A 22,487-nucleotide genomic window follows, 5' to 3' on the forward strand; every position below is an offset into this window, starting at 1 on the left:
AAAATTGGAATAAGAAAAGCAGCATTGTTTAGGGTCCTGGCTAGGATTTTAAAAACAGGAACAACTCGTAGTGTTCCTTATTAAATTTAATTAATTGCTACTCGTCGGCAATATGGCTGAGTTATTGTTGCAGTGAGACCAATAACTTAAAAGATTTGGAGTTCTGTATGTTCAGACATCAGTTGGAGCTTTGCCTAAGAGTAGTTTGATGATTTAATTTTTAAAAATATTTTTATTTCAAAAGGGTACTGAAGACCGTCTCACTCATGGATTTTTAAATGCTTTTGGTGTTTCCATGGCTAAATCTTTGGTAAGAGTTTAGTCAGGTTTATTGGCAGTTAAAAACAAATCTTTACTATTTGGTACCTGCTTAATGGTGAGATACATGCCATTAATTTGATCTCAGTCTGTTTTGTATTGCACAGATGTTCACATTACAAAATCATTATTGTCTACCCACAATCAGCGCTCCTATCAAGAAAAACCAATATAGGAGTGGGGAACTAAATGGGTGCCTGAAGTCTCATCTTATTCTAGAGATAGTCTTTCCAAATGAGCAATAAAGGGGACTGCCTGAAGAAACACATCTTTGGTGCATCTGAGATGTCTGTTCTACAGCTAAAGGGAATACTCCAGCCTGACCGTGCACTCACTCAGCACCAAGCCTTTATGCATTGAATAATTATTTTTAATGAATAGCGTGGGGAGTTAAATCCTTATGACTTAGTTATTTCTCAAGTGAACTGAAAGTCTGTTTCCATAGTGAATGTGAACTAGTAATTTGTGATAGGAGTTTGAAGTAATGTAATTATTCAAACCTTTTTATGGTCAGATGAAATTTGCCAAACGTTTTAGAAAGGTTTGCATTTGATTATGAGAAAATAAAGTTAAGGAGTTCTTTCTGACCCTTGGCTGAAAACTGAAGTGAATATACACAGTGGCTACCCTAAGTATTAATGTATTTAAGCATGCATGCTTGGGAAATGTGTGAAGTGTAATGTTACTGATTTCTTCAAGCTCTGTCCTCACTGTATAAGGCATAGTGCTCTTGGGTTTACTTAGAAAATGGTGAAATGAATGTGGCTCCCCCAGGTAAAATTCTGGTCAGAGTGAAGTTATTAGCAAAATTCCCACTGAATGAGCTGGGAGCAGGATTTTGCTGAAACACAAGAAATCCACTTGAAATCCAGTGCAAGGTTAAAAAAGAAACCAAACCCCTAATTCACATTTGAAAAAGTATGCGTGTCTTTCATAAACTTCATGTCCTTATTAAAATAAAAATCCATATTTTTTTTTCTTCAGTCACATCTCTTTTCAGACTATATTACTAAGTTAAATCAGAGTGAGTTTGTTTATGAAATTAGTTGCTCACTGTGTTCCTAAAAACAGTTGGTAACGCACTAATAAACACCCCTCGCTTCTGTGAACCTTTTTGTGTCCGTTTAGGTTTCCTTTGACAGGATATAATCTGTCTTTGACACAAAGTATTAAAAGTGTTAATCCTAAATAGATGAGCTGGTGATGTTATCCCCATTCAAGTAACCAGATTTTGAAAAACAAACCCCTTTTCTTGTATTTAGTTTCAAAGTGACTTGGCAACACATGTTTTTGTTTTTAATTTGTGCTGTCTGGCTGGTGGTGTATGAAAAGACTTTTAAAACCCAGGTGGAGATGCTGTCTCCGTTGTTTTCTTGTCCTGGTGAGGGGAGAGCTATGAGCTCTCATACCAAGTATAAACGGAGGTATCGAGAAATGTAACCCAACCCGCCAGGAAGGCTGCGGCACTGACAGAAATCCTTTACAGCTTGCTCCTGAGCTCTCGCCTGAAACGCTCCCTGGGGCAGACCACCAGCCCCTGGGTCGGTTTGCCCGACAGAGGCAGGGAGGAGCAGCCCGCCCGGCCCACCTCGGTGGTCGCCCCTACCTGAGGGAGACGCGCTTCCAGCCCGGGAAGCGTATGATCCGTTGTGCTCTTAAGGACAGAGTGACGGGTGGTGCTGTGCCCGGCTGGGATTGAATGACTAGTGTGGTCTTAACCCGTGCTTGGGGAAGGGGAGAGGGGCTGCTGTCCCAGAGGTGGCCCCGCGGGTGCGCGGACCGAACCTGCGGAGAGCCCCGCGCGAGCGCGTGGAGCAGCGGGGGGAGCGCACCCGTCCGCGCTCGGCGGGCACGGCGCCGGGGTGGGAGGGGGCCCTCTGCTGAGTGAGGGGTCTGCTGCTGCGAGGGCAGGGCGAGAACAGCCTGCTGTATTTCCCCCCTGCTTTCTCAGTGAAAGGCTAAAAACCATTTCTCAGCCCTTAAGGAGGGACAAGAGGGACTGAAGGTCCTGGGTTGCTTCTGTCGTATCTCAGTAGGAGGTTTGGGTTGGTATATAGGAGTTTTGGGTTGTTTTTTTGGGTTTTTGTTTGGTTTTTTTTTTCAATAGCTAAACGTCATTTCTCCCTGCTATGCAGAGAGAGCAGGCTCTGTCTCAGCAGACAGGAAAATGAGGCAGCTTGATCAGCTAACGAGGTTAGCAAGTAATCCTCGTTACAGTCATTTCCACTGCTCACCGCTGCTTGAGGAAGTAGGTCTTACTGGGGATTGCCCTGTAGTTTTTTGACAAAAGGCATTTTCCTCAGTAGTATTATAGCGGTTTTCTGTTACAAATCATTTTGGCTTGGCTCTTTCTCTCCTTCCTTGCCTTACCTTCATTTCTGCTACTGATTTCTTTCAGAATTTATCTAAATGGCTTTCCACAAACCCTGAGAGATCATACCCCTCAAAGCTGAATTGCATTTCTTAACTCGTACTCCTCCTAGAGAGCTGTCAGGAGGTGGGTTTACATTCGGAGCAAAGATTGCTCGTTTCACCTCAGCAAGTATTTTTAGTTAAGCATTTTTTCCTCTAGGCAATTTCAGATGGTCTCTACTGGATCTTTAATAACATACACACTAGTAAGTTTTATTTTAAGTTGTTATTTGTAGTTTTACTATAATTTGGAGATAGCCGGAGGCTATACCTCCTGTAAGAAAAATATTTTAGTTCTCCTTAACGTGAAGGAACTTGCTCCATTAACTGCATTTGACTTAATGTTGTGAGCTTAAACACTAACCTGAAAGCTGTTAGTCAGACCTCTGGTTTAAAGCAACAAGGGTGTAATCACAAGTCAAATTGAGGTGGTAGCATTAGGTAGTTAGCAACTGGGTTTAATAGACTCTGCTATTGTACATTTGGTTATGACTTTCCTGTTGATAAAATTATTTTTTTGAGATTCTTTGGGTTTTATTCCTCAGATTCACTAAAAACTGCTTAGTTGTGAACTCTGAAAGCCTGATCAATTATTTTTTTAAAAATACACATAGTAAGGTAGTGAGATTTTTAATTTTTTGTCCTATGTGCTAGAAGTTATTTTTGGCCTTGTGTTAGGGGCAAAGGCAGCTAGCATTTCAGCATCCTCCTAGCTCCCGTTTCTGCCAGATGATAGAGGTTTAAGAAATACATTTGCTCCTAGCTCAGGTACTGCTCACACTCCATTCTGCTGGTCCGACTGGAGTGGGCAGTGCAATACAAGGCAGAGAGTTGCTGTGGGTGACTGGTTTTGGTCGGTGAGGCAGGCATACCTATTCTTCAGGTGAAGCTCTGTCTGCAATAGCAGAACTCTGGCTAACTTTGTGAGAAGGTGGCTTGAGAAAACAGAAAAGGATTTGCCCTTTCTTTTGACAAGCTGCAGAGGACCCTGTTTCCCCACATTTTCTTATTAAAATAAATTCACATGTAATTTTTAAATCTGTTGTCCCTGGTTAGTGGAAACTACAGTAGTTTTGTTGTCATTCAGACACCACAGGATCATGAAAACGTATACGTCTGCCTTCACCCTACAATCAGGCAGAAACTGTCAAGCATACGTTCTTTCTCACTCCTGTACTGTGGGAGTGGAAGATAGAGTACCATAGAGTACCTGCAAAATAGCTGGTAACCATGGTGGTCTTGGTGATGGCTACTGGGAGCGCTCTAAGATTACTCCTAAAGTTGTTTAAAAGCTTCATCTGTGATGGTAGTTGTCAGGAGCAAAGCACTACCCTCTTGCCACATTAAATTAGTTTTTAGAATTCTTTTGTTTAGTCTCCACATACATTACGTTACTGTTACAGTATGTTAGTGTTGTTCCTTGTATATTGTTTCTTCTGGGAAATATCTTTGGGGAAACAGCCTCCTGTGAGATTTGGTGATCTTTTTGGATGTCCAACTGGACAGGAACAGACTTTTAAACTCGGAGATTTCAAACCTTTCACATATATGTTTTATATATACAATGAAATGCATCGGATTTAATTGTAAACAGCTCGTGGATTCTCTCTGCGTGCTTGGATGGGTTTTGTGTATTCATATAAGATTAATGTCTTGGTCGCTATGTAGCTTACAGTTCTACAGTCAGATTCATGGCGTTCATTTTTCTGTGTTATTAATGAAAGTTTTAGCTATTAGCGGAAATATTTCTTGTAGAAGTTTTCCATGGAAGCTCTGCTAATCTTCATGCTTCCAAAAGTGAGAAGTGAATGTGTGTGAACTATGCACATGAACAAACTGTAGCAAATGTGTATAATCTAGCTACTGCTTTTTATTAAACATTTGCTATTGTATGATTGTTCTCAGCTGCTTATCACTTCATGTATCTTTAACTTTTGGACTGAAGTTTTCCATGCTGGTTGCCTGAATTCCGGTATGTTATGTTTTAGTCAAAATGGCTCCACTGTTTCAAATAACGGGATTAATAAAAAGCATATTTTGCATTTGTGAAAAAGAAATACTTTGGCATACTTTTCTTGAGAAGCTTATGCTCCTCTCTTATTTAGAAATTTGGCAGAAATGTGGTTTTTTGCTTCTTAACTTCCCAGTGCTACCAATAAATACTAGTAAAACGTTGCTTGTCTCACCTAGTGTACCCACATCAAACTGATGCAATGAAGAACTCCGTTAAAAGCCCCTGAGGAGGTACATGGTTCTCCTCTCAGAGCAGGGTCTGAACAGAACTGTTAACCAGGATTGAGGCCATATGCTGAGGACAAGGAAGAAGAACAGTATTAGACATGCATATTTCATTTCTGAAGGCATTTTTATCCTGGACTGTGAGAAAACCATAAATTCTGTAAAATAAATGCTATGCTGGATAGTAATGGGAAGACAAAATGAATATGAGGAGGTTTGAGCTTCTGGGCTACTGGATTCCAGGAACAGCAGGACGGGTTGTCTTGAATTCTGCTGCAAAACCTGTCAGTTTGATTAGTGTAATGCATATTCCCAAATAGACTGGGGACAGCATGGTTGTTTTTTAGGAGCTTGATTTAAAAATCTTAACTATGTTCTCTGTACTGCGTCTTCAAGAATTTGATCAGAGAAATGGATGCTTCATCACGCTTTTATCAGCGTGAGGCTTATTGACTCCAGTATTTGAGGGAATCGGAGCTCATGGAGAAATTTTGCAAGCCATATCAGACTCAAACTAGAAAGGCCACATTGTTTATATTTCTTGATTGTGTGTGTATTATTTTTAGTTGCATTTTAGGAAAATGAAAGGGATTTCTTAATTTTTTGAATGAACTGACTGCATTCTTTTGACTATGCAAGTAGAAATAGAGGAAAAAAAATCTCTAAATTTACCTTGGTGAGATTTTCTAGTTATATTGTATAGGGTTTTTTTACACTTAAAAATTAGTAAATATTCTGGAAACTAAATGGAGAATATTAATTCCACATAACCGTGTGTAAGCAATCATTTATTTGCTTAGGTAGTTGTTTTTAGAACTACTTGAGTAAATAAATTCTACTCAAGTAAGTTCTATGAATAAAGGTAAGTTTAAATAGTGCTTTTCACCATTTAAAGAAAAAAAAAATTCATCATTTGCTTTTAATGGTCCAGCAAACCTGCATGTGCTTCCATTCCCTTCTTGTACCCCTTTTTGGGAAAAACTCAACATGGTTAATGAGTTGGGGTGCAGCAAAATTTGTGTACTTTAAGAAGAAAAAACACATGGAAGAGTTCTGCCAGTCAGTGTTTGTTAACAAAATGAAGCATGATTTCAAAAACACTTTGAGTTTTTGATTTGCTTGAAATAGTTTGTTTACAAATTTAGGCCCAGATCTGACAGTCGGGCATCCTGCATGAATACACCAGAAGTGCACCTCATATTTCAGGAAAATGCAGGTAAAAGCATTGCAGTGTTGTTTCTGAAATGTGAGGGTTTGGCCGGGTGCCTTGCACTGTGTTACAGGTTGTGCTCCACATCTGGGTGGACGTCTTTGTGGTGGGCTCCAGAAACATCAGGTCTCCACTGGTGGTACCCCCATGGCTCCTTCCTGGTTTGAGCTGGGTGGTGTTTGGTGAGGGACCAGGTCCCACCGCATTTCCCTCCTGGACGTTGGTGCCCAGGAGGGCTCGCCGGTACAGCAAGCTTGGGGAAGTTGATGTGCAAGCTGACTCAAGCAGAGTAGTGCCTCAGGGACTGAAATAAGCCACCCCTGTTAGGGACCTTTATACTGGTATGACTATGTTAGCACATTTGCTGGCACCGAGATTGTTAGAGAAAGGGGAAAGGATCGCACCCTAAGGGATGTTACAGTGCGGGTGAAAGCTGCTGGTATCAGCGTGGCCTCCGCTGCCTGTGTGTATTTCTACACGTCTGTCTTCAAACCCCTCAAATAACTGAATCCAGATCATGTTTAGCTTTAGTTACAGGATGAAAATTGATGTAAGCTATAAAGTCTTTAGGTATCCAGAGTACAGTATGAAACACAGGAGTCTGTTTAAAAGCTCATCCAGGGGATGACAAACTCCCTTGTTTGCTGGCTGTCACGTCCGGTAGTGTTTTCTTAATTTCCAGTAGGACTCTTCAAAGACTTCAGAGGCCCCGGATTTAAGTGAGGGAAATAGGAGTGCAGTCAAGCCTATGATGCCTCACGGCTTCAGAGAAGAATATTTCAGCAGTTTCATTAATAAAATAGCTCTTAAAGTGCTATGGAAAATGAAATAACAGCAGTCCTACAAAAGTGACGCTGAGAACCACCACCACCTTTGTCGTTCAGTGAAAAAAATCAAGTCTTGGTATAAGGAGAATTTTTTTTTAGAAAAACAAACTTGACTGCAATGAGCTGACACAGGCAGTACAGTAATAATGATAAACTTTATAAAGCAAAGTGTCTCTTATTAATGTGCTGCAAAGCACTCTAGAGATTCTCAATTCTCAAATTAAGCTATAAAAGATAATAGAAGAGCTTATAAAGTTTCTGCACAGTGAATGATTTCATGGCAGTGGCTTTGTTTGTTTTAATGATGTGAGCAGAGGGCATTTGCCTGACATCTTCAGCATTCCCAAGGGGAATAGGTACAGCAGTTACATTTTACAGTTTCACTGACATTATAGGGGTGCTGGGTTTTGCAGTTGTATTATGGTGTACTTTATAGATTGTAAGCTTTGAAATTAAAAACTTCAGTGAGGAAACAAACGTGGAAGTTTACTGCTGCTGTAATTCAGCTGGTTGCAGAAATAAATACATTTATTTACATTTGCATGGTACATTTGAATAACAGTTGAGGGCCATGACTTTTTAGTGGCATCCATAATCTTAACGTAGCTCTTCATGGACTGAAATACTGTCGTAAGGGGTGGTGTTTTGCTCATGAGCTCATCGAAGAATTCATGAACCAGTCGGGAATAGAGACAGAGTGATGCTCTTCCATCTCAGTTGACCTTTTTGCCTTCCCAAAACCAGGTATAAGCAAGTGTTTTTTACTGTGCTGTGCCTGTGCTGTCCCCACCCAGTCACCCAGCCTTAACTCCCACATACATGCTTTCCTAAAGGGCAGATGTGTGATAATGAAGTAGGGGATTTTTCATCCAGCTAAATGGAATAACAGAGAAAAGTCTTAATTTTAGAAGTTAGATTTGAGGTACTGCTAACAGATTTCAATTTGAATGCTCTGTGTTTACTTCCTGATATTTTTGTAGGTCTCCTTTGCCCCTCTTCAGTTCACTTTCATGATAAAGTTGACTTACAAATCTCAGCAAAACTATCTGGAGGAGGACTGCGTCATACTGTTGTGAGGTGTTTGTTGGGTTTTTTTAAGTGTAAATTAGTTTTCTCTTTAAGCAGAAAAATGTGTCTACAATGATGCCATGAAGTGCTCTAGAAGACTATGTATTGCAGGCATGGTTTGCATACAGAGCTTTATACAAAGACATTTACACACAAGTGTGTACACAAATAGACAATTTTCAGAGACACGTTGTATAGCTTTTACAATGATGGGAGGTCATTGCATGTTGCTGTCATATAAAGAGTCTGCAAGAAAGCTCCTCTGAATTGGGAGAAGGAATGTAATTTCATTCATTAAGAGGTAGAAAATAACTTTCTTTTTCCTGAAGTCACCACTTGTCAGACTGTTTGTGGGCTTTGAACTGAAAGATTTTACAGACTAGGAAAATATTTGTGGTGTTATTTGCTTTTTTAATTTGGCAGATTCGTCTGCTTTTTGGAGGAAGGATTGGAATAAAATGAGGAAACTAGATCCCTCTCTCCCTTTTAGGGGTGGAGGTTTATTCCAGCTGTGAGCACTCCTAACTTCCCTATAAAATGCTCGTGCATTGCTCAACTGTTCTTATGTGTTTCAATTAAAATTTGGTGTTGTCAGTTCAGATTTGTTGTAAGTGCAGTTTGGTGGTTTATGTTATGCAGCAGAGTAATGGAAGGCAAAGCGTATGTGTGCAAAAAAAGGCATTTAGTTGGAAACTGGAGTTGAACTGCATTCAGTACTTGCCAATGCTGCTTTTAAGTTTGTGCTATTTTCATAGTTTCCCAAAGTGATACTGTTACTAAAAGAAAATAGCCCCCTGAGCTGGCATTTTTGATGTTTGCTTCTGGCCACAAGGTAAGTGTGGTTTGGTTATTTGTTAAAAATCCACATAGTTCTGTCTGCAGATGCATATTTGACTGTTTTTTTCCCTGTCTGTTCTGTATGTTTTTATTAAAAAGTCCCAGAGACTTTTTTTAACTCTAAAATAGATGTAGAGCTTCAGGCTTGCCATGAAGTCTCAACAGATAGAAAGCAGGTTGTATCTCAGTGTATGATATGATGTAACAGAAGCAAAATCTTTGACATTTTGTTGGTAATTGAGCTTTAAAGTTGTGAAGACACACATGCTTGAAAATGGCCTGTTACAAATCTGTAATGTGTACTGAATTTAACATGTCAGGGTTGGTTGGTTTGGTTTTGGTTCTGTCATCGTACTAGGGAACAGATTTTATACCTTACTTTGGTGATATTTTTTCTTGCATGTTATTTAAAAAAAAAACAACAAGACAACGAGCGTTAAGCTAGAAGAGGTGAGAAAAGTCAGAAAAACGCCTAGGTAAATTTAGATTTAGATCAGATATTAGGAAGACATTCTTTGCTGTCAGGGTGGTGAGGCACTGGGCCAGGTTTCCCAGAGAAGCTGTGGATGCCCCATCCCTGGAAGTGTTCAAGGCCAGGCAGGATGGGGCTTTGAGCAATCCGGTGTAGTGGGAGGTGTCCCTGTCCATGGCAGGGGGCTGGAACTAGATGATCTGTAAGGTCCCTTCCAACCTAAACCATTCTAAGATTCTGTGAAATCAGGATTAGTTTTACTAGCTTATGTATATACTGGATAGCAACTTACTCCTTCCAAAAAATTGGACTCCAAACAGGACAAGTAATTTTTCCATTTGCTGTTGGAAGACAGACCTGTATGCAGTTCCTCTGGACACTGTCTCTCACTGACAATAGCCCTTACTCTTTTTCTGCTGCTCTGGAAGGTAGGAGGACACGGCAATGGTCCCCGGGCATGGGGTATATATCCCTTTGAGCTGAGGGGGGATAATACAGTCAAGCCTGTCCACCATTGCCCAGTGGGAGACTCCAGTTTACCTGTGGGTTCTGGGGCTGACCGTCCTCCCTCAAAAAGATTTTCTGACTCCTTCCTGTTCCCTTAGGTCAGTGTGTGAAGAAGTACTGCATACCCTTAAAGAAAGTGTGTGCCATTCGCAGCATCAGCATGTAGCCTCACAGATTTTGCATTTAAAAAGAATGTGAAGCACAGATACTTAGTTTGATGGTAATTAACTTTGAGCAGTGTACCAAAGTATTTGGCACATTTAGAAGTGTTTTAAAATCAAGGTTTCAGTTTGTTTCTGAGAAATTTTGTAGTTAACCCAGTTTCTGCTCTTGATGCATGAGTGACTGGGTACCATATGATGAACTGTGTTACATAAGATGCTCAAATTGTTGATCCAAAATTCTAGCTATTTAACTCTTCTGGGATCTTAGTGTTTCTTGTTTTATTTTTGTCCTGTTTTCTCTTTTCAGTATTTGAAGTGTTGATATGAAGCCCTTTTCTGCCAGTGCTGTTAGCAGAAAGAACTTATGTACACCCATCTGCCTGTTCCTTGGGCATGAGAATGGGTTGCTCTGTCAGGAGCTTTTAACTATGTGGTATAGATTAAGACAGGTGGGGTTTTTCCTGCTTTCCCCTCTTTCCTCTAAATGGGTTTGTGTCTTGCAGCAGGATATAGTCAAGTAAAAATCATCAGCATCATTGATTCCAGCTGCTTCCTCAACAGAAAAAGTGCATTTTATTTGTATGAGCTTTGCTGTCTGTCGAATGTTTCGAGAGGAAGACAGTTTCTCCCCTTCTGTGCATCTTTCCCACCCAGATGTTTGGTTCTTTATTGTATTTTATTAATAATAAGTCCAATGCTTTCTTAGCTGTAGGGCTGTAATGAGGAAAGCAAATGCTCCTGCTAGAAAATATTACGTGATACTAGAAGCTTAATTATCAAAGGCACAAAGTCAGACTCTCATTACATTTTCTACTTTTTTAAAAAGAAAAAAATATTCCATAAGTATTCTGTGTTTTTGTGGTAAGACTGATGAAAGGTTAACAGCTGGAAAATACAAAGCTGCAACTCCATGGCTGAACAAGAAAAATAATGATTGTTCATCTGCAGAGATCATTATTTTCTTCTAATATGAGATGCAGTGTTTCCAGTTGTAGTTGTGAAGCTTTAATTAAAATTCATAATTATTTATACATTATATCTGTGTAGGGTCTTCCTATAGGAATCTGTCTCTGTATTGGGAGAGGGTTGCAGGGGGGAAGACTGGCAGGTAGGCTTGAAAGACCATACGTAATCTTACAGGTATTTGAAAGTCAACGTTATGATTTTGTGGTTAAAAGGATGTTGTGAAACACAGAACAAGGCCAGAGAGGTCAGATTTCCCTAAATACACAGATAGTATAAGAAGAGAACAGTTGAATGGGATGTTTCCTTGAGAGAAACAAAACAGGCCAATATTTCTAGATAAAAATACCAATTTTTGAGTTGCTTGGTTGAAAACCTCAGAGTACTTTTGTTCCCCCGGTTACATGAGTGGTGTTCCTCAGGAGTCAGTGCTGGCACTGGTGCTGTTTAACATCTTTGTCAGTAACATGGGCGGTAGGATGGAGTGCACCCTCAGCAAGTCCCCAACCACACCAAGCTGTGCATGGGGTTGACACGCTGGAGGGAAGGGATGCTGTCCAGAGGGACCTTGACAGGCTTGCTCAGGGCCAGGCTGGATGGGGCTTTGAGCAAAGTGGGTCTAGTGGAAGGTGTCCTTGCCCATGGCAGGGGGGCTGGAACTAGATGATATTTAAGGTCCCTTCCAACCCAAACCATTCTAAGATTCTGTGATTAAAGAAGGTGCTGTCAGTGTTGCATCGCTAGCACACTTCTTCAGTTATGTGCAGTTACGTGCCTCCAGTTACAGCCAGACACTGTGTATGAGCATAGCAAGAACAGTTTTAAAATATAACAAGGGTATATTAAAATTCATGTTATTAAAAAATGTTGGTAGAAAATAGATTAATAAAACACATCATGGTACTCTTGGTGAGTTGTTTGGTTTTGCCAGTCCGGATTAGAAATGCTTCCTGAATTACAGCCAGAGTGAGGGAGTTGGAATTCTGTCCTTGTAACCGTACTGAACAAGTACTTCTCAGCTACGGGAATTTCACAGATGTAACTGATAACAGCACTGCTTCCCGTGCCTCTATGCAGTTTGTTTATGTAAAAAGCTGTCCTTCAAGGGCAGGAAAAAATAGCCTCTTTGCTTCTGTATGTTGAGTAGTGAGGGGTTTGAGAGAATGAGCTGTGTAGTTCTCTGGAAAATGAGATTTAGCTGATCACATCGGGCTACTGCTTCCCAGCTGTGCTCTCCCCTTGAATTTTGAGAGTTATTTTGTCAATTGTTTTCCAACAGATTTTTTTGAAGGAGGCCAGGCTTAAGGGAGAGTATGTGTTGTTGGTGTTGTATGATATGTACTGAATCACTGTCCTCTGACTTGGTTAAAAGGGTTTCTTTGGCATGATTTTACAATGCTAATAGAGTTGTTCGGGATTTTCAGAATGATACACTTACTTGAGAACAAAATCTAATCAATCAAAATTCTGCTTTAGCTTTTTCTCCCTATTTTACCAGCAACACCTCTGTTCCCTAAGAATTTTACAGCTCTTTAATCCACAAGTAGAAGTTATATCCATTTCACTGACAGGATGGGAAGCCTAGAGAGATCAGGTAACGTGCCCAAAGGTACCAAGTCCAATCTCCAAAGTCCAATCAAAATACGGGAAATTCTAACCTGTTATTTTGTTCCTTTTTTCATTTCCAGGTTAAAAGTTGGAGTAAAGTTGTATTGTTAGTTGTAACTAAGAATTGCTGTCGCAGTTATTTATGCCTCATTGACTGTGGGGCTTAGAAGTACACCCATTTAAATGCTGAAGAAGCGCTTTCTTTGGTATTGCCTAGATTGTTTAGTAATAAAGCAGAGTTAATTTTCCTTAGCCTGGCATGGGCAAAATCACCATGAACTCAGGTGATACTGTTGCTTGGATGTGACTTCGGATACAGACTCCATATTAATCTAGTTGCTATGTAGTGTCTGGCAGGAGATAAAATTCAAGTAGATGCCCTGGAATGTGTAGCACCAGGAGACCATGTTAAGGCAATGGTTTGGCTGTCTGGATTGCTGCATTGAGTTCGGAGCTCAGTTGTAGTATAATGATGGAATTACAATTTAAACTTGCTGGTTTTCTTAGGTACTGAGAAAACGGAGACCTGGTCTTAATGGCAGCAAACAAGAGTTTAAAACTTAGTGCTTTGTGTAGATTGTTGTAGTTCAGCGTGAAAATCAAAACTGGTAGAATATGTATCAGCAAACCTCAGGCTTTTTCAGTCATCTAAAATCTGGTGCAATTCTGTGGGAGAAGTTTTAGGTATTGTTGTAACAAGGGTCCTTTCTGGATACACTCATATCTTTTTAAGTTTTCTGTGGTACTAGAAGTAAAATTGCTTTGTACAGTAGATGATCTATATAGGCAGTCTGAAATAGTTGCACACCTTCTTTAGGTTAGAAGAGGCATACGCGTGTGACTGACTTCTTGCAGTGACTGCAGCTGTATTGCAGAATGCCAGCGTCTCCTGTGCTGCCCCCAGTAATGCTGGGAACACCCTGCAGCTGATGTGCCCAGTGCTGTGTATGGTTTCTTTAAACTGGGTTTTGTTTGTCTGGATAATGTTCTATTTGCATTTCTTCATGCAGCGTGCAGATGATGTTGGCTCCTGAGACACTAAATAAACCAGATGAATTCTTGTGGCATGGCTTGATTTGCAGGAAATGAGAACTAGCTTTGTGCAGTAATGTGTATAAAATAGTAGTGGGCCATTCTCCTATGTTCCCCACCCTCCTGAACAGCTGCTGCTCACAGCAGATGGACTTTCATAGGACTGACTGATACAGTCTTCCAGAAAGTTAGGAAATTCTTATCAGTGCCTCTTAAATTAGTGTGGTGGCAGTTTATGCTAATTCAATTGTATAGTTCATGTTTTATTCTTTAGCAGGAGAGGATTTTCTTTGGTCGTGGCCCAAGTGCATAGGATGCCGTATCCTTCTTGAGAGTGGCTGAGCACCCTTGCTTCCCAGTGGTGTATGCAGCAAACCCAAGTGCTGTACAGATAGTAGTTTTTTTCTCCAAGACAGTAGTTTTATTCTCCAATAGCTTCCATGCCCCTTGAGTGTTTCTTCAGCACCGTTTCATTTTTCATTACAGTTAGCACAGGTTCACTGTTCTCTTCTGCATTTTGCATTCGCCAAGATGAGCATTGTATTCTGCTTTTTCATTCATCCTAAGTGTTTTGACAGAAGTTGTAATAATGTTGGATAATTCTTCCTATTAATCTCCGAATTTTCAGATTCCCATACATATTTACTTCCGTAGTCCCCAATACTGTTCAGTGGGAGGACTCCACCATTCCATGTCCATACACTTCTTGAGATTTTCACACGGGAGATAACTGTCTTCTGCATTTTCTTTCCAGAACAGTCAGAGTGCACATGTTTCTACCTTCACAAATAAAGTGCAGCTTGGCTAGAGCCACACAGCCTGCTTTTTATGAGCAAAATAGGTAGGTGTGTCTGTATCTTCATTGTGTATATTAGTATTTTCGGCTTCTCTAACCAGTTCAGTGGGAGGGGCTGGTTTCAGCTGTGCACCCTTCCCCTGGTGGGTGCGATGCCCTCACCCAAAAGGTGCTGTCAGTGGAGAGAGGAAGGGTAACGCTGGACTTCCTAGATGATGGGAATGGCTGACATAACTATCATCTGCTGCGGGAGAAGAGCACTGCCCATTTGCTTCTTTTGTGCGAGATCTGTCAGTGGAGATGGCAAACGACCATGTGCTCCTGTTACACTTGAAAACCTAGATAAAGAACTTGGGAACTTGTTATGGCTGGTGAAAAGCTACGAAATGTGTGATGCACACTTGGAAAATGGAGATCTTGTAAAAAACGTACATTGTTTGCGTCTGTGTGGTGGGTTCTCAAATTGAGGTGAAAGGAAGCCAGAAGAAACATTTTGTTGAAGCAGCAGTGAGTTGCTGTGGGAGAGGAGGAGGAGAGAAAAGCGTCTCTCATCTTAAGCTTAGGCTCCACATTGATAATGGTCTTGGCAGCAGATTGGCAGTGTGGCCATGTTGTGCTCTCCTAAGGTGTTTCCTCCTTGCTTATGCATCCTACGTGGCACAGCAGAATTAAACTAGTAACTTGCCTGGTTAAACCAGTAACTATCCTACTGCTGCTTATCAGGGTGGTCAGGTTCTGCAGCTATGACTCACAACCACAATTTTTCCAGTGGTGTGCAGGGATGCTAAATGCCCTTTGGAGTGTAGGTGGATGATGGATACTCAAAGTCTTGAGATACGCAGAATCCCCTGGGATTCTGGGGCAGCACCAGTCAAAAACTTGTGATCTTATTTCCAGTCTGCTTAATGCAATTTTTGCTTTTACCAGCCTTTTGCAAATTCAAATACTGACCCAGTGTTGCTTTGGAAAAAGATTAATTGAGACTGGATTCTGCTTTTACTACCTTTTTGTTATTTTGGCAAATAAAATTCAGAGCTCAGGTTTTTCTCTTGAGTGGTCAGGTTCATAGAACAGCATGATTAATGATTTCTCTTGACAACTTCTGGTAATTATAGTTTTATTAAGGTCCAGAAATAAACAATGCAATCTTTTCATTTGCCCTGCATAACACAGCTTGTACAATTTCTCCCAGTAATTATCTCATCCCAATCCAATAGCTTGTCGTGGAGATGTTAGTAAATTTTTCCACTGGGGTTTTACTGCATTCTGTCAGCACAGCTATGATAAAATGTCTGGCTCTTTAGTTTGTTCATAGAGACAGAAAAGAGAGGACCCAAATTAATTATTTCACTTCACAAGATAAATGGAAGGAAATGTGGCATGCTCCTTTGTGTTATCAGTTATTTGTAAGATTTCTTCAAGTGAAATACTCCTTGCTATCTGATTACCAGAGGCTATTCACTTGGCATAAAGCTACTAAACAGACCGACTTTTGTATCATTGCTTCAGTTTGTTGCTTCGCTCCGAAAAGAAATAAACAGGAGGAGGAGGAGAAATGTCTGTACCAAAACATTAATTATTTTTCTTTTAAACTGGGCCTTGTCTGTAGTGGTTTTTGCAGTGTGTGCTGGCATTGGCATTGGAGATATATTTTGCTTTATAGAACATTTTCTTAACAGGCTAGAAAAAAATGATGCTTGCTTTTGGCCATATGCCCTCTTCATGAGCCCTGTTTCCTGCTTCAACTAATGCGGAAAAGACCACACCTCACTTTGGTTGTCCTCCATTTGCCCCAATTCAGGGAGTGCTGTAACAGAAAAGAAGTAAAAAGAAGCTTGGGCACTATTCCTAAACAAGCTGAAGAGTATCTGAAAGTGTCTGTAGGAATATAAATATGTATAATGTAACATACAAACTCATTTTATATGTCACTGAAATGCACCAAAGAAGTGAAATACAGGAGCTGTTTAAAAAATCACAACTGACCTATACAAATACTGAAGATAGAAAGTGAAAAAAAAGAAGGTATATGTGTGTGTGAGGAAGATGCGAATAGATAAACATTTTAAACATCTGGGTTTCTGTTTGATTTGCGTAGGGTCTGCTGTGAAAGTCACCTTGAGTTTTTTAAGTGGTCTTTGAGTTACGGAGCATACTGTTCCCCAGGAACCCAGGATTCATTTAACACTGGTGCAATGGTATCTTGTATAGAGAGAAGAAAATAACATAAATGAGGATCACGCAGTAAAACACAGGCCTTACCATCTAAAAAAGAGTAGGTATAACTAGTAGATATTAGTATATCTAGTTTAGAAGTCTATGAGAAGGAAAGCCAAAGCCTGGAAAACTTGGTGAATCCAAAAGGAGATGGAGGGGTGAGCTGTATGTGTGTACATATGCTTCATTTTAAATTGCTTTAGCAAACTTTAGAATAAAAACAAAATGTTGGAAGTGCTTTTTCATCCAAAAACTTCTTAAATATATATCCCAAGTCTGTGCTGCCTTAATGTATAGGAAGTCTAGGCCTTACTTCAGTGAATTATTTAAGCACATGGATAGTTCAATACTTGTCCTGGCTTCAGTCAGGACAACTTAGTTTTTTCCTTGAACTTGGAGACACGCTTAAAATCTCCCATTGAGCTGCAACCACGCTGCCGGCTTGGCCAGCATTTCTTCTGCTTTTAGCCACCAAGGGTTGCCGGGGGCTGCCGGAGCTCCCACAGGAGGTCTGCCCCCGTTTGGCACCTGCCTTCTGCAGGGACCACCGCGAGAGCAGCGTGGGTTAGCCCAGGCGCTCTCCCCTCTTCACTTCTCTCACCTGAAAGCCAGAAACTCAAGCAGTGAGTCCTCCCGTGATTAAGTTAAATTAAACCACAGCTTGCAAAACTGTTCAGTAACCTTCTAAAAAATGTAGATGTGTGGGCTTACTCTGCAGATACTCCTGTTGCGAAATCTGTTGAACACCTTAGTGAAATGCTGTCCTTTAGGATGTCTTGTGCCAAGGGCTATCACAGGAAATGCTTCCCATGGCTGGAGCTCTTCTGACAACACATCCTGTGAGTTCTTAATGCCTCTGTGGGAGCAACAGCACATGGCCAGAGAAGCAGACTGTATCTAGTGAAAGGAAATGGGGAATAAAAAACCCAAACAAAAACTCCAGGTTGCAGCTTTTACATGTCAGCCAGTGCTTTTGAGTTTTTCAAGACATTGCAGAGATACCAGTCTTGGAAAAAGCAGTGTTTCACTTCTTTCAGTGCAAGTTCCACCAGGCTTGGTCCTGACTGATGGCTGCACAATATCTGGCAAAGTGTAAATGTTATTGCAGGATTTAATGACACTCAATGGCTATTTTTCTCTCTCAGATACTTTTTTGCAGTGGTTCTTTAATATGCGTCTTCAAATGTTTAGAAAAGAGGAAGAGCAGGTTGACTAGCTAAATATACCATGAGAATATGGAACTCCAATAAGGTGTTAAATTGTCAAAATATTTTCTGTTTCCAGTTTGTGTAAGGTTCAGATGGTGGTGTCTTTCCCAGGACCAAATCTGAGGCAAGTGGAGAGGATGAAAACAAACTGATTTTATTTTTCTCTAGGTATTCAATCATGGAAGTGCATGACAGCTGAAAATCTTTATAGCACAGCTACGTATTTATAAAACACAATGTTTTGCTTTAGTTTGCTTCTAAGATTCATATAACACTGCAGTGTATGAATGAAAGCAGAAGTGGAATTCCTGTTGCAATTGGAAAGGAGGTAACAGATGGAGCAAAGAGAGAATCTCTAGTCTTTCTAGTCTACATTTTCTCTTTGCCATCTGATCAGTATAATGGAACACGTTCCCACCAGGGTCTCTGCAGGTTGTGAAAAATTCAATAGTTGCATCAAAGATCACACTTTATTGTAGTTTTATCAGTGTTGTTTGCTTTCCACACTCATTTTCAGGTATGTATTTTCACTTTTCAATCCTTTAAGCAGGTTGGTTTTACATTTCTGCACCACACTGGTATAAAAGAATAAATGCATAGCTTCACTGGAGTTGGCTGAGGCACACCTAAATGTGTCAGTAGAGGTCCTGACCCATTCTGTGCGTGCAAAACATGCCAGTCTGTTAGGAAACAAACACAAACTTCCTCTTTAAGTATCAGTTCAGCTTTAATGGAAGATTTCCGAATAACCTAAAGTACAATAGAAAGGTCATAGCTCTGTGTGCTGTTAAAAATTGAATTTGCCATTTTCCTGATGTGCTGTAGTGTCGTCTGGGCTGCTTTGTCATCTTCACCTGGATGCATTCAAAATCTGAGAGACCTGGAACTATTGTGCAAATGGGACTAATGGAAGGTCTGCTTGTTGAAAATACCCATTAAAAAGCCTGCTTAGCTGTACTTGTGAAGCATTTTATAAGTACTGAACTTGGTTATGAGCTGCGAGGAGACCCAGCAAGCACTGAGCACTGCACTGTCCTGCCCCAGCAGCCTGCTTCTTTTCCTTAGTGTGTCCTGCTAGCCACCTCTGAGTTCGTTATCTGTCAAGGGAGGAAAGTACTTTTGCAGTGACAGATACTGCTCACTTAGGGCAATCGAGAGATACCAGTATCTTCTTTCCTTTGCGTCCTTAAGAGAGGACTTAAACCTGATGCAGGGCACTACCATTTAAATTTTAAGCTTTGAATAAACTCTGTGTTTCAATGTCTGTTATGTTGTTAAAATTACATCTTTCTGTCTGAAGAAGCAGTGGTTGCTGAAAGTGCCTGTGTCAGAGTTTCTTCAGCACTGTTGGGTTCTTAACTAGTTCAGCAGAAATGTGGAAAATAGTCCTTTTAATGAAAAGTTAATTTTCAAGAAAGTGAAAGTATTTTATTCTTTTAAGAATCAGAATTGTATTATACCTAATACAAAGATGTAACAGTAAGAGAATTTCCCTGGATGCGAAGGTAACATCTCTTGAGCATCTGTAGGATGGGGAGAGAAACTTAAATGTTGAAAATAGAAGGGATCAAAATTGTAGATTTATAAATCAAAATCAAAAGTTACAAGGCTGAAAATGTGAATGCGAATATGGACCTGGTCTTATAAATATAGAAGAAACTCAGGCCTCTAGAGAAAAAGCTTGGGAAATGAGTGCGGCATCCATCTGTAGTCATTATAGAATAGATAGCACAATCTTAAGAGCCAAGAGAAATATATGCTGTGGTGTATGTGTATTATACTTGATCAGTTATATTTATTTTGGAATAAAATAACCTCATATGAAATGGATATTAGTTGTATAGAGCACTTTGAAGGGCTGAAAAAACATCTTGGGGACCTGACATTCAGGAATAATGCCATTTTAAACACTATTCTAAAAAATGTTTATGCAGCTTTTTCTCATAGAAGGAGCTACATGTAAGGGTGTTCTTTTTGTTAGTGCCTTTGTTTTTTTCCTTAATTTTTACTTTCTCCTCTATTAAGTTGAGATGTTTGGGTAAGAAATGGTGGGAACATTGTAAATCTGTTCTGTAACCTTATTTGATTTGAGTGAAAATTACTAGATTTGAATACAAGTAAGTAATGAGTCAGTCCTCTGCTGTATTTTGAGACAAAAATGTGTGTTCTTCAGTAATACTAGTGTCATAAAATTGGCAAAAAAAGCAGTAACATCATTAAGATAGAAAATTTATCTTTGTTAGCAGCTAGCTTTCATTCAGTGTGTTCTGAGGAAAACCAACATTCATTAGGTGTCAGGCTCACTTGGTTTCAGTGACACACCTGAGCAGAGACCCATTTTGTCGCCCAGGAAAGGGCCCTAATGAAGCCCCGAAGGGCTGGCTGGCTGTGCACTCGCGCTGCCTGCAGAGCAGAAAGTTCCCCAAGGAGCATGAGAATCTTCTCTACAGTTTTGGACCATCAGGGATATTCAGCCTTACGCTTCAGGGTATAAGGTAGTCTCTCGATCTTGCAGGTCAAGATGAAGTGTGAGGTGAGGCTGGGGGACAGCTGGTGGGATATTCACACCTGCCTGCTGAGCCTGGACTTGCACTGTTCACGAGACAGCAGGTGCTGGGACTGACAGTGACACTGGCACCCTCTGATGTGGACTGCTGTAGAAGGTTGACCTTAGTTCCATCCAATACTGCAGGCCCTGGCTAGACGCAGCTGAAATCCATTAGTAGATCGTAAGATAATCACGGATGTAGTTTCAAGCTGCCTGTGTCACTGATAGAGATAGTGAGCCAAGCGTTGTTACGTGAAGGGACAGGATGGCTGGGGAGTGAGTGGGTTCTCCTCCAAGTCCTCTTTTCTTCCTTGTTTTCAAAAATAATCTTCTCCCTAAACATGTGCCTGTCTGCTGTTCATCTTCACCCCATAAAAGTAAATGTATCCTGGTTTTTAAAAGCTGGGTGTGCAACAGCTCTAGTTTTCATTGAGCTGCAGATACCCATGCTATGCAGAAGTAGTAGTATGAAGAAAAATGTTACCTCCTTTCTCTTGTGTAGCCTGTGGGTGTTTTTAACCTTGCGGAATGTTTGAAGACATCCGAATTGCGTCATCTGTGTTACAATTGAGATTTTAAAGAGATAATCGACAGCAAGACATACAAAGCTTTTTAACCGCAGAAGACTGTTAGAATGGCATACATAGTGTTGGCAGACAAGCGCACTCTTTTACTGCTCCAGAAAAGAAGGGAAGCAGCTATATGAAATGCTGATAATCTTACTGTGGTTTTGCATAGACTAGACTTGAGAGCCTTGAGTATTTTTCCTTTTCCCTTTTAACTGCAATTTTGTTATTGTATTGCTGCCCCCATCTCTGCTAAATATGGCTTTTGAAATGTAAATCATATCATGTTCTCAGAGATGCATATGACACCCTCAGCACTGTTCCTCTTTGCACTTCAAAGAGCTGTGTGGTCACACTTTGCATCTCAGCAAAATCGCAGTATTTGCCTTCTGAAGATCTCCTTTAATGTGTACAATCAATCCCTGATAATGTGTGTTGGGTTTTTGTTCCCTGGAGTCTGTTAATTTTAGTGTTGCTACAGGTCATCAGGATACATAATCTCTTCTTTTTTAATTTCTCAGTGAGCGTGCCTGAGGAGAGAGGAACACAAGAGAGGAGAGACAATTGAACATCACCATTGGCCAAGACCTGAAAAAATGGTGCTGGATGAACAGAGGATTAGAACTTAATTGTAAAAGGGAAATAAAGTCTTGGCAGGCGATTTGCTTCATTTATCATGGCCCAAATCCTCTGGCTGGCTGGTTAATGGGACTGTCCAACGCTTCCTGCTTAGGTTGAGTGCAGATCCCCTCTGCCTACAGATTGAAAGACCTGGGATCAGGTGGGAACAGGATGGTGCCCAATACGGGAATGGAAAGAGAAATGGACTCTGACGAGCTAAGATGGAAGTGACTTGACAGCTCCAAGCTCAGCAGTTGTCTCCAGTAAGGACAGGTTAAGACGGGAATCTCAAGCTTCGCTGGGAGAGCAGTATGCAGGAAGCTGGTTTTCAGGCCACGAATGCTTTCACAGGTAAGGAATTATGTTCTAGTGCAGCTCATCATTTTGGGGCAGTTTACTGGAGTTCAGAAAATAAATTGAACAGGTCCTCACTGTCGTTAGTGCCTTATGGTGCTTTCAGTTTAAATAGTATTTTAAAACAGTTCTCTTGAGGAACAGTTCAACGCTTGTATTAACAGTGAGTAACACAGTTTGCTTGTATTTCAGGCCCTCAGAAACGGATGGCCACAAGCATTAGGAAAGGTGTATCTCAGCTTTCCTCCTTAAAGTACTCATTAATAGATTAACAGCTTAACAATGAGTAGCCTCCTGGGTCAGTATAAAATGTAGTCTGTGAAGTTGCTCTTGTGTTAAGCATGGCAGCTTGGTGCGAGTGCAGGATGGACGCAGTTCATATCAGGAGGCTTCTCAGAAGCGTGTCAGTGTTGAGCGTTACCAGCCAGAGCACATCTCTGGGCAGAACTCGCCAGGTACCTTCTCCCTCCTGCCCTGCACCATTGGCATGCTGCGATGCCTAACTAGTAAAACTGGAGGGT

The 22,487-nt window shown here is 40.7% G+C and overlaps 1 protein-coding gene across 2 annotated transcripts in view; it reads left to right on the forward strand.

Moving 5' to 3' along the window:
- Positions 1-22,487, forward strand: part of LDLRAD4 (low density lipoprotein receptor class A domain containing 4) — a 294,703-nt gene that overhangs the window by 82,734 nt on the left and 189,482 nt on the right. For both annotated transcript variants that reach the window (XM_037378821.1, XM_037378820.1), the window contains exon 2: positions 21,513-21,963. In XM_037378821.1, the coding sequence (XP_037234718.1) occupies positions 21,924-21,963 (40 nt within the window). In that variant the 5' untranslated portion in view covers positions 21,513-21,923. The remainder of the gene's footprint in view (positions 1-21,512; positions 21,964-22,487) is intronic.

The sequence above is a fragment of the Falco rusticolus genome, chromosome 3 (genome assembly GCF_015220075.1).
Source record: "Falco rusticolus isolate bFalRus1 chromosome 3, bFalRus1.pri, whole genome shotgun sequence".
NCBI classification, from domain to species: Eukaryota; Metazoa; Chordata; class Aves; order Falconiformes; family Falconidae; genus Falco; species Falco rusticolus.